The sequence below is a fragment of the Doryrhamphus excisus genome, linkage group LG8, assembly GCF_037039965.1.
Source record: "Doryrhamphus excisus strain RoL-2023G ecotype Guam linkage group LG8, RoL_Dexc_Guam_v1.1, whole genome shotgun sequence".
Taxonomy (NCBI): Eukaryota; Metazoa; Chordata; class Actinopteri; order Syngnathiformes; family Syngnathidae; genus Doryrhamphus; species Doryrhamphus excisus.
The window spans coordinates 17089358-17101933 of NC_136364.1; the positions used below are offsets into that span (position 1 = coordinate 17089358).

Below are 12576 nucleotides of genomic sequence, written 5' to 3' on the forward strand. Positions count from 1 at the left end.
AAACTTAAATAGCCAAAAACTTACCACTTCCACACGGATAGGGAGGATAACTATTAAAAGTTATTTAACCTTTAACATGAACATTAATCAAACGTGATAATCAAACATGATACCATACAGCATCCATATCAAACTTGCGTGGGCCGCACTAACATTAAACTTTCATATCAAGGCGGGGGCCTCAAACCGCGTGTTTGAGACCCCTGGTCTACATATTGAACATTTTGTGTACATGTAAGTATGTTGGGATGCTATATAAGCTCCAGTATTGATCAAAACACCCCCACCAACAGGATAGCGACCCGGCTGACACATTGAACATTTAAAGGGGACCTATTATGCTCATTTTCCAGCCCTTTGTATTGACTTGTGGACTCCTATAGAGCAACGACACACAATAACTTTCTTTTCGTCCAACACAAAATCCAAAACTCAGCAATGTTGTTGATGCAGCACATTAGAACAACCTTTATAGAAACCTATGGAGTAACATTAGAGAACAGTTTCTTTGGGCCCGGAGTCAACAGTTAATTTGCACCTCAAAAAGAAGCGAGATTCCTTTCAAGACAGTATCCGATTTCTGGATAGGGAGGACTGCAGGTTTGAAGTGTGTCACTTCAAGGTTTGACAATCTGCAAGGACAATTGTGCTTCTCATGACCGTAATACATCGATGTTTTGATTTCTACAAAGTTCATATTCAAATATGTCGCTACTCAGAAGACAGAAGAGAAAAAATAGTGTATGTTAAGCAGATTAGTGAAGTCTAGTGGGACCCATCGATGTATAAGCGACCCTGCAATGTCTTTAAAAAGTATGTTTTATTTAAGACATTGTAGTGGAGGGCTCCAGGGAAGCAGCAGTCAAGCTGAGCAAAGTCGATAATGAAACCAGAGGGGAGACAGCAAGAATGTAATGGAAATCCAGAGCTGAGGAGACACAGGAGTGCACAGGACACAGAGGCACTCAGGTGTTAAGCGGGGAAAAAGAGCAAAGAAAGTTTAACTTGACGTGGAGATGGACAAGGCCAGTTTCAGCAACTCTGCAGGGAGGAGGTATTGAAGCTATATGAGGTGTCTTTTATGATGATTGGAGGTAATTTTAAACAAAACAAGCTGGCAACGCCGCTTTGGGAGTTCCACCCAAAGAAATTATTAAAATTCAAACAAACTCACATGAATAGCAAAAGGAAAACTAGCTTGTCAATCCATTGCAAATCACAGGAGGTCATTATATGTAACAGTATAACAACATAACAATCTAACTCAGGGTGTCAACAACACTAAATTCATCACACAGAAACTTAACACTCCAAGTATACCCTAAAATAGACAAACATGCACCAATAGGAATTGTAAAAGGGCCACAAATATAACAAACAAAACAATCCAGCAACAACGCTTTGGGAGTTCCACCCAAACAAATTATTATCTAATACATTATTACTGGCATCTAGGTTTGTTGCACCAGTGATACAAAATTATATTTTATTACACTTTCTTTTAAAAAATATTTAAAAAGTTACCATATTGAAGGAAATTAACAAATCAAGATAAACAAATAAATTCAAACAAACTCATATATGTATAACAACATAACGGTGTCAACAACACTAAATTCATCGCACAGCAACTTAACACTCCCAGTATACCCTACAAATACACAAAACATGCACCAATAGGAATTCTAATAGGGCCACAAATATAACAAACAAAACAAGCAAAATTATTATTTTATTACACTTTCTTTTTAAAAACATTTTAAAAGTTACCATATTGAAGGAAATTAACAAATCAAAATAAACAAATAAAATTCAAAGAAACTCACATGAATAGCAAAAAGAAATCTAGCTTGTCAATCCATTGTAAATCGCAGTCATTATATGTAACAGTATAACAACATAACAATCTAACTCACGGTGTCAGCAACACTAAATTCATCACACATCAACTTAATAATCCAAGTTTACCCTAGAAATAGATAAACATGCACCAATAGGAATTGGAATAGGGCCACAAATAGAACAAACAAAACAACCCGGCAACAACGCTTTGGGATTTCCATCCAAACAAATTATTATCTAATACAGTATTATTGACACATAGGTTTATTGCACCAGTGATACAAAATTATTATTTTATTACACGTTCTTTTAAAAAATATTTAAAAAGTTACCATACTGAAGGAAATTATAACAGTATAACAACATAACAGTCTAACTCACCGTGTCAACAACACTAAATTCATCACACAGCAACTTAACACTCCAAGTATACCCTAGAAATAGACAAACATGCACCAATAGGTATTGTAATAGGGCCACAAATATAACTATATACACTTTTCTAATTGTTATACGTGAGCAACACTGCTACATTCCCATTCAATCCTGGCCAGTAGAACTACACAAGGCGACCAGAAAGGGGCCGTACATCAGCACCAACAAGCAAGAGGGAGAGGGAACGACACAGCCATGGTTGGGTCCAACTCTGGCATCGAGCTTGCATACACACCAGCACAAAGAACAATCTATGATATATAACATGCTACGTTATTACACTGCTTTGTTATTATTTCAATGATGAGCTCTTTATGAGGCTCCTAAAAACAACAATTCCTTCATTTAGCTCTCAGTAGTACATGATTTACTGCACTATAGCACGACTCTTACTATGGGAATAGGTCTAAACAACTGGGTCACAAAACAGCTGAACACACTCATTTTAGCGGTGTGGTTTTTATTTATTGGGGACTGGTGCATGTGGAGCTGACTCAACATGGATTCTCATGGTGTCTGAAAATATGTCATCCATCCAGCGTCCCTTTGTTTATTTTAGCTGCTGAATGATTAATCGCCTAAAATGTGTCTGTTATCAGTTTCCAGCATACTTCATTTGATTTGTGAGTGCTGCATTTTATCACTGTCAGACATGCTTTCCTTTTTGTTTTTTTTGTCAAGCTGGTGTCCCAATTATTAAATAATGCTTAACTAGGCAAATATTTTATGTTGTCACTGGAATTTAAATGATTGATGGTTAACACAAATTCCAATTAAAAATGCAACAATAAGTTCTACCAACAGAATACTGCAATTCTCAAAAATATATTTTCCCTGTGTAGTGTTGTGAGTAATTTGCCGACTATTGCCCTTTTTGTACACAGCCATCCTCTTCCTGGACTCACACACACACACACACACACACACACACACACACACACAAAGTTAGGACGCATATCACGTCCAAAGACAGTTAGAAATCACAACATCACAGTAATACTAAAGCAATGTAGCGGTCTTATTATTGAGATGAAAAGGTTGCTAGTTGAGGTTTTTGCGATATCTTGTCGAAAGCAGGATGGGGTAACATGAGGCCGGGAGGAACGGGAACAATCTGGCAAAGAACAGTCCATACAGCATAAGTTGTCCAGTGGTGTGTTGCACAGATCCTGACATACATCCATCCGTTTTCTATGCCGCTTATCCTCATTAGAGTCGCGGGGGTGTGCTGGAGCCTATCCCAGCTGATTTTGCGCGAGAGGCGGGGTACACCCTGGAGTGGTCTGCAGCCAATTGCAGATCATGACATTATTACTGTATTTTATGTCCTTTATGTGATCTGTGGCCATTCATTCATTCATTTTCTGCCGCTTATCCTCATTAGGATTGCGGGGTTGTGCTGGAGCCTAACCCAGCTAACTTTGGGCGAGAGGCGGGGTACACCCTGGAGTGGTCTGCAGCCATTTGCAGATCATGACATTATTACTGTATTTTATGTCTTGTATGTGATCTGTGACCAGTGTCATTAATTTAGGTAGAATGTGAGCATGAATGATTGATACAGTATGTGGCTTGTGATTGGCTGGCAACCAGTCCAGGGTGTACCCCTCGTCTACAGCATACCACCCTAATAAGGATAAGCGGCATAGAAAATAGTGGATGGATGGCAGTGTTAACAAACGGACACAGTATGTAGCTAGAGGTGCTGACAGACAAATTGTGTGACAAATGTGCGGCCCCTTTTTGTTCGACTTGTGTAGTTCTACTGGCCAGGATTGAAAGGGAATGTAGCAGTGTTGCTCACGTATAACAATTAGAAAAGTGTATATAGTTATATTTGTGGCCCTATTACAATTCCTATTGGTGCATGTTTGTCTATTTCTAGGGTATACTTGGAGTGTTAATTTGCTGTGGGATGAATTTAGTGTTGTTGACACCGTGAGTTAGACTGTTATGTTGTTATACTGTTACATATAATGACAGACAAATCGGAGGCAGGAAATTAAATAATTAATTTTTGAGTCAGGGGACTTTGTTGTGGAGAAAATAAAAAAATGAAGAACAGTGTTGGGGTTGAATTTTTGAGGCAAATATAACTGTGTCGAGTCTAAAATGAAGAGCTCAGGTGGCCTCCAGCGTGGAGTCCCACTCTGTCAGCCTGTTTTCCAATGGATGGAGAAGTGTGTCGCACAGTCTCCTGGGGCTCACTTTGCTCTGTTCAGAGTCAAACCGGTCATGAAAATAAATCTCAAGTGGGCGGCGGCCGTTTTATGAAACGGAAACACTGGCCTGGCATTCTGACATTATTACTCAGTTTATTGATATATGCTTTCATTGACTTTTTAATAGTGGAATATATAAGGGTGTGTATTAGCAAGAATCTGGCGATACGATACGTATCAGGATACGATATATCACAATATATCACGATACTGTTAACAAGGCGATATTTTTTTCGTTTTTCTTGTAGTTAAAGATTATTTCCTGGAAAAACTGAATTACACCAGCAATATGCACTTACTAAACACATTTTTATTCCATTAGAACAGTATGTTATGCTGTATCACAAACTCTCCTCTGTAAAAACTTAAAGTGTAGCATTTGGATAAATAAAGCTTTAACATCCAGTTTTAAATTTACAAAAAAAAACCCGAAAAAAATCATCAGAGGTTTAAATTAAAATCAGAAACGAACCTTTGCCGGTGGCACGGCGGTCGAGTGGTTAGCGCGCAGACCACACAGTAAACTGGTCCACCAATAAACTGGTCTCTTCCTTCTTTGCAACGCCCCTTCCAGTGTGCAAAACTGTCTTTTTTACTCTATAACTTTGGTATAGGGCTGCACGGCGGTCGAGTGGTTAGCACGCAGACCTCACAGCTAGGAGACCAGGGTTCAACTCCACCCTCGGCCATCTCTGTGTGAAGTTTCCATGTTCTCCCTGTGCATGCGTGGGTTTTCTCCGGGTACTTCGGTCTCCTCTCCCATTCCAAAAACATGCTAGGTTAATTGGCGACTCCAAATTGTCCATAGGTATGAATGTGAGTGTGAATGGTTGTTTGTCTATATGTGCCCTGTGATTGGCTGGCCACCAGTCCAGGGTGTACCCCATCTCTCGCCCCAAGACAGCGGGGATAGGCTCCAGCACTCCCTGTGACCCTCGTGAGGAAAAGTGGTGGAAAATGAATGAATGAATGAATGTTGGTGTCTCGGCTGTACGGTGAACGAGTGGTTAGCGCGCAGACCTTACCGCTAGGAGACCCGAGTTCAATCTCTGTGTGGAGTTTGCATGTTCTCCCCGTGCATGCGTGGGTTTTGAATAAATACCATATACAGTCTATGATAAATGCCTAAAAATATCCATATCATACTCTTTAATACCAATACAGTATTGTGGAATATCGCCGAAACAATATTTTCTTACACCTCTAGTATGCAGCATCTTATAAAGAGCTGTTAAAGGTTCAATAATTAAATGACTTTTTTTGGACGAGCCAATGATACTACTATGGAAAGTATGAGAGAAAGTAAAGCCTGTCCGTCATCCGGCAAATGAAAACATGTTTAGGTGGAAATGAATAGCCTCATTGAGGGAGAAGGCTTGTTATGCTAGATGTGTTTGGAAAAGTGATGACAGGGGTTTAAAATTTCAATAAATATTTGATGGGCCAGGATGGTTACATCAATGTGTGTTTCAGAATATGTGTGTGTGTGTGTGTGTGAGTGCTATGTAGTGGTGTGTGCCTTTAAGTGTTTAAAAGAGCCTTTTGAGACAGATTACAAATGAGGGAGATGATGATTTTTCACCGCATCTCCCAAGAGAGGGAATCTTATTTTCCTCCTTCCTGCGTCATTGTCTCATCTCTTCTGTGATCCTCTTTGATGTCACTCCCCCATCCATCATCAGATTTTTCTAGCTGAACAATGCAGAGTACCAGTTCATCAAGAAAACATAAAGGCCATACATACCTGGATAACAGCCTGATTCAAGACCCTTCAAACTGAAGTCTGCTTTACCACCAAATTATACCTGTGAATCTTCCTTTCACTTTCACTTCACCGCGTACCCAAAGGAAAACAACACAAACAAGGGAGGACATGTTAGTCATACTCACACGGATACTGTGAAAAACTGTTGGCATCTAAGTCATAAACACTTTGGGTTGCTACAAATCATCCTCCTCTTTACTGCCTCGATGATGCTGGTGGGCCGGCGTAGCTAAAGAGCTCGTGTCTTGTGGTTATTTTAAACGGGATTGAGTGCATCATTCAAAATTCATTACCTATAGGTGCTTTCAATTCAGATGGCAAAGTAAGCATTACGATATTGAATGATACTGAAGTTGCATGTCCGGAATGAATCACTTGAGGGGTTTTGAGAGGCCGTATTTAAAATTACAAATGAGCTCCGTTCCTACAACTGTCATATAAATTGGAACTTGGAACTTAAATTGGAACTTATACCAAAGTTCATTCATTCATTCATTCATTTTCTACCGCTTTTCCTCACTGGAGCCTATCCCAGCTGTCTTGGGGCGAGAGGCGGGGTACACCCTGGACTGGTGGCCAGCCAATCACAGGGCACATATAGACAAACAACCATTCACACTCACATTCATACCTATGGACAATTTGGAGTCGCCAATTAACCTAGCATGTTTTTGGAATGTGGGAGGAAACCGGAGTACCTGGAGAAAACCCACGCATACACGAGGGAGAACACAAACTTCACACAGAGGTGGCCGAGGGTGGAATTGAAACCTGGTCTCCTAGCTGTGGGGTCTGCGGGCTAACCACTCGACCACCGTGCAGCCCTATACCAGAGTAAAAAAGACAGTTTTGCCCACGGGAAGGGGCGTTGCAAAGAAGGAAGAGACCAGTTTATTGGGAAAAGGAAGTCTCAATCATGAAACCACTTTACGCTGCTAACTCATCACTGCATTTCAAGCCTTACTTTCACTTTGACACAGATATTTTTTTTTTTACTTTTGTGACAGCTCAAATATCTAAACAACTACATTTTACATCAAAATAAAAATTTATTTACAAATATAACACCATGAACTACATATAATTTTCACTTTTGTAACTATGTAACAATGGGTAACCTTCTGCACTCATGTGTGATCCCTGCCGAGGTCTTATAAAATGCACTTCTGCCACCTTGTGGTCGTGTTTATGGTTGGAAAATTGCTCTGAAGTGAAATACAATAGTGTAGAGCTGCATCATCACCTCTTTTGCCTTTTTGCATTACAAAATGTAAAAATATGTTGTTAAGATTGGCCGTTCGGGTTTATAAATACATATAACTACACTGTTGTTATTAAATGAGTTAATTTCACGTAAATTCTTACTTTTTTACTGTCACATTCTTGGGAGACATAATGGCGGTCTAAATTAAAACATTAACTAAAAGAAGAAATAAAAAGTGCAAATTTATTAGCTTTAAAAGTTTTATACACACAATATGTAACTCAAATAATTATTTTTTGATGTCATTTTTGCAGGAACCTGGGGAAGTCAGGACTCAGAGTGTCATGCCTCGGACTTGGTAAGTAAACACCATATTCCCTTCATTTCTTTAATGTCTCAGTCAGTGGGAAATTTGTTTAGCCATAACTACTAAAACGCTGCAATGTAAGCAAGTTACTACAACACATAAATTACACTCAGTAAAATTAAAATGTCTCACAATAGTCCTGGGAATGTTTGACTATTAAAGTCTGGCAGGTTTCTAATTAAACCAACATATCTACCGTGACATGATAATATACACACAACTTTATTAATTAATCAGTATTTTATGAAAATTGATCAAACTAACTTTTAAATGGTTGTATACACATACACTGGAGTGCCATCTAGTGTGAAATTAAACATTAATTCATTCATTTTCTACCGCACAAGGGTCACGGGGGTGCTGGAGCCTATCCCAGCTGCCTGGGTACACCCTGGACTGGTCGCCAGCATCACAGGGCACATATAGACAAACAACCATTCACACTCACATTCATACCTATGGACAATTTGGAGTGGCCAATTAACCTAGCATTCCATTCCAAAGCATTCCATTCCAAAGTGTGCTTGGTGTCTTGCATACCGATTCGATGCCGTTTCCTCCTAAAGTAGTTCAAATGTAGTCAGAGAGTTCTCATTCAAAGTGACGGAGCTGCGCAGTACAGAAAAGGTCAGGCTAATGCCGGCAGTCTGCCACATGCTGCGCCTAGGGCGGACATGATGCTGACAAGGAGAAAGGAGCTAAGGAGAAGGATGGAAGAGATGTTGCCAAGATCAATCCGTGCATGGTTGTGCGTGTGATATTGAATGACTAAATAGAATCTCTTACAACTGAGCAATAATGCGTTTCAAGTCATATCCTCCCAAAGTAGTCTTAGCGTTAAAGCAATTAACACCGCTTGTCCACAAAAAAATCATTCAATAGATCAAATTATGCAAATTGGGACTAGTCGCTTGAAGGATAGTCGGTTAAAGTGCCCTTGACTGACTGAACTTCCCAAAAACTGCTAAGAGAAGAAGCCACACGGTTGAACTTCACCCCCCACCCCACACACACACACTGTCATCAGTTAACATGTCTGAAAATGATGTTGTGACCTTGACAGTGAGTGTCTACTTTAGAGCGTGACAACATTTAGGATGCAGGCAAAATAAAGTGAGTATTTTTTGTATGGTATTATAGTGTTTTTCCACATTTTTGATGGAGTGTTTTGTTGAATTATAGTTCTACTATGGAATTGATTGGAATGGAAACTATGGAATGGATTGAGTAAGGAACTCAAACAATGCACAACGATGAGCCAATTCAAGAAACAATACAAGCAGTTGATGTTTGCTAAATACAAGGATGAAGAGTCTTGAACCAGTCATGATGTGCTATATATATCACTATATTGACACTTACTATGGTACCCATTATGTCATTGTAGGGTCACATCACCTCGTACTTCGGTACGAGGTACATTATTAAAAAAAAACAAAAAAAACCCCCCAACCCTTAAACTGTATTATGGAAAGCAGGAAGTGAACAAATGTTACTGATTGTAAAAGTACCAGATGGAGGGGTAGGATTTAATAAGCTTTGCTTCTTCCTACTCCTTTTGGACATGTGGAACTGTGAACTGATTATGTGATGCATTCAATTGTAATCTGATGCATGTTCAAATGAAATAATACCATTACCATTACTATGTGTTACGCACAATAAAAAGCAAACCTCAGGTGCTAGTGCTAGTGGTCTTTCGACACCCCCGATCTAAATAAAGAAATGTGCTCTACTAAAAACTGTTAGTACACTATGTTGTAAATGTTAAGCATCCATGCACTGACTGCGTTATGAGTTATTGAATGATTTGCGTTTTACATTTTAAAAAAAGTGGGAATATATTGCTTTTGTAGACATTGCTATTACTTTTTTTTGGGGACATTGATGTAAGCTGCGTCACAAATATGTGTGAGTACCTTTCCCCAAGTCTCGGCAAAGCACGCCCTTCCGTGTTGTAAAAAATAAAAAATAAGACATATAATGAAAATAAGATAATAAACTTGGACTTTACAGTGTCAATATAGCAGATCACATTGAAAGTTTCATTCTGACATGCTTTTAAGTACAATTACAGAGCAGAACAGAATATACTGTATTTATACAGTATGTGTGTATGTGCAGTATACACAAAAGCTATACAACAGAAATAAACAATTATTGAAAGACTCATTTTCGGCTTTTCTTAGTAAGGCAGCACAGAATATTAAACATACGTAAATCTTTTCCCATTGTCATTCTGTTCACTTTTACTCCATTGGCTATTTGCATCTTTGACAATTTAAACTGCTTATTCCACATAGATAGAACGCAATTTAATAGATGCATTCGTCAAATATTCTCTAGCAACTCACGCTATTTTTTCAATTTGCAATCCTTAGTCAAATTGGGGTGGAAGGACGGGGGTGGTGGATATATAATGAGGTGATTAGGGAATCAATAGGAACTCTCAGCACAATGCCGCAAATCCATCAGGCAGCTGCTTCACTGTGACGTCAACACGCATTGCTAATTGGTTTGGGACACAAACGCGAACATGCAGCACAAATCAATGAATAAGTTCATGAAGTCCGCCATCAGCACTTCTGGCCTGGGTTATTATTGTCCCGTTTTTTGTGCATGTATGCATATTTGGTAATAATAATAATAATCCTTTTTTACACTTTGCTAATGATCTTTTACGGACAGATGAGGTATTGTAGCGCTAGATACTGTTTGGAAAGGATAAAGTCATGCAGCATTCACTGTGGGAATGGAACTGGAGGAGTCGCCCTGATGGAGTGGGTGGGGTTGTCCATGATGGACAGTGTCCAGTGTCCTCCTGTCTGCCTCCAAATGAGTGCAGATAACTTGTTTGGCTTTTCCAGAGCTCAGTTTGTCGATGCGGTTTATGTCCTTTTAGCTGGTGCTGCTCCCCCCACCAAAAAACACAGCCACACAACCCGGGGCCTGACAGACAAGTAATCCAGCTAACAGTGGATGAGCTGACACCCATCCTGAGCAGCTTCTCACTCATCAGAAAGGGCTGGGTGATGTTAAAGGCCTTAAGGTCTTAGCTGAGCCAGCACAAGTCTCTGTAGAACCGTCATGACGTGTTATGTCAGGGAAACCAGTCTGAAGTCATCGAGACCAGATGGGATGGACTTCTTGGGCACTGGCACTATGCAGGATGGTTTTCATCATGCTGGCATCCTTTCTAGCTTTCAGATTTCTTGTCTGTATACGAGTCCTTCAGAGGACGGACATCCCAGCTCTGCAAACACGTTCTACTCTGATTTCAATATAGGCTAAAAAAATGACTGTTTTAATGCATCACTTAGTTCCAGCTACAATAATATTCCCCTTCTTTTTTAATTACTATTGTTTGATCGCTATGGAGGGAGCTAACAAGCTAAATAGTCGACAAAAGGCATAATATAATGAGAAAAGGTTGAAATGTCTAATAATAACTAATAATAATATTATTAGTATATATAAATACAATAATATTAGTATATAACAAAATATTAGTAATATATTATGTTAGTATATAATATATATATGATATAATATAATATAATTATATATTATATTATGTTGTGTTATATATTATTATTATTATATTATAATATAATTTATATATCATAATAACATATTAGTATAAATATATAATAATATTTTTTAAAAATATTTTACCCTCGTGAGGAAAAAGCGGTAGAAAATGAATGAATGAATGAATTTTCCAGCTGCACGGTAGCCAAGTGGTTAGTGCACAGACCTCACAGCTAGAAGAACCGAGTTCAATCCCACCCTCGGGCATCTCTGTGTTCTGCCCGTGCATGCGTGGGTACTCCATTTCTCCGGGTACTCCAGTTTCCTCCCACATTTCAAAAACATGCTCGGTTAATTGGCGACTCCAAATTGTCCATAGGTATGAATGTGAGTGTGAATGGTTGTTTGTCTATATGTGCCCTGTGATTGGCTGGCCACCAGTCCAGGGTGTACCCCACCTCTCGCCTGAAGACAGCTGGGATAGGCTCCAGCACCCCCTGCGACCCTCGTGAGGATAAGCGGTAAAAAATGAATGCATGAAATATTTTACCTTGAAAGTCCAAAAAGGCGGCACAAAATCAGTTACTGCAGATTATCTTGCTCTAATTGTCTCCTTCCTCACATGGGCCCCACAAATTGTTGGCAACCTGGTCTGGAAGACATTCTGAAAACATAACTAGGTTTTTCAACCTGGACAAAATAGTGTATTTTTAACCTGGGTTATTTTTTGCCAACGTTGTTCTGTCCGCATCCCGAAAGCAGCAGACAAAAGGCAGACAAGACAGAGAAAATCTCAGGAGTCAATTGTGATTCAAGTGTTGTTTTGAAGAAATCAATAGAAACTGAAGAGGCAGTACAGTAGACAGGGTCATGCAACACACCCAGAAATAGGACCAAAAGGATGTTGTGTGTTAGGAAGAATGACGACGCACTACACACAAGCACATGCGTAACCAAACACAAACCCAACTTCTCATTCCCCATGTTCCCGTCTTGTGTTTGTAGTGGGGTGAGCGTCATAAATAGCGATACTCGTGCTTCATGCCTACCCAGATTTTTCACCCAATCACAGCCAATCACAGGGCACACATATAGACAAACAACCATTCACACTCACATTCATACCTATGGACAATTTGGAGTCGCTAATTAACCTAGCATGTTTTTGGAATGTGGGAGGAAACCGGAGTACCCGGAGAAAACCCACGCA

At 39.4% G+C, this 12576-nt stretch overlaps 1 protein-coding gene across 2 annotated transcripts in view; it reads left to right on the plus strand.

The window, feature by feature from the left end:
* The window catches only part of kcnab1a (potassium voltage-gated channel subfamily A regulatory beta subunit 1a), a 66350-nt gene that overhangs the window by 35486 nt on the left and 18288 nt on the right, over positions 1-12576 (plus strand). For both annotated transcript variants that reach the window (XM_058079718.2, XM_058079720.2), the window contains exon 2: positions 7783-7826. In XM_058079718.2, the coding sequence (XP_057935701.2) occupies positions 7783-7826 (44 nt within the window). The remainder of the gene's footprint in view (positions 1-7782; positions 7827-12576) is intronic.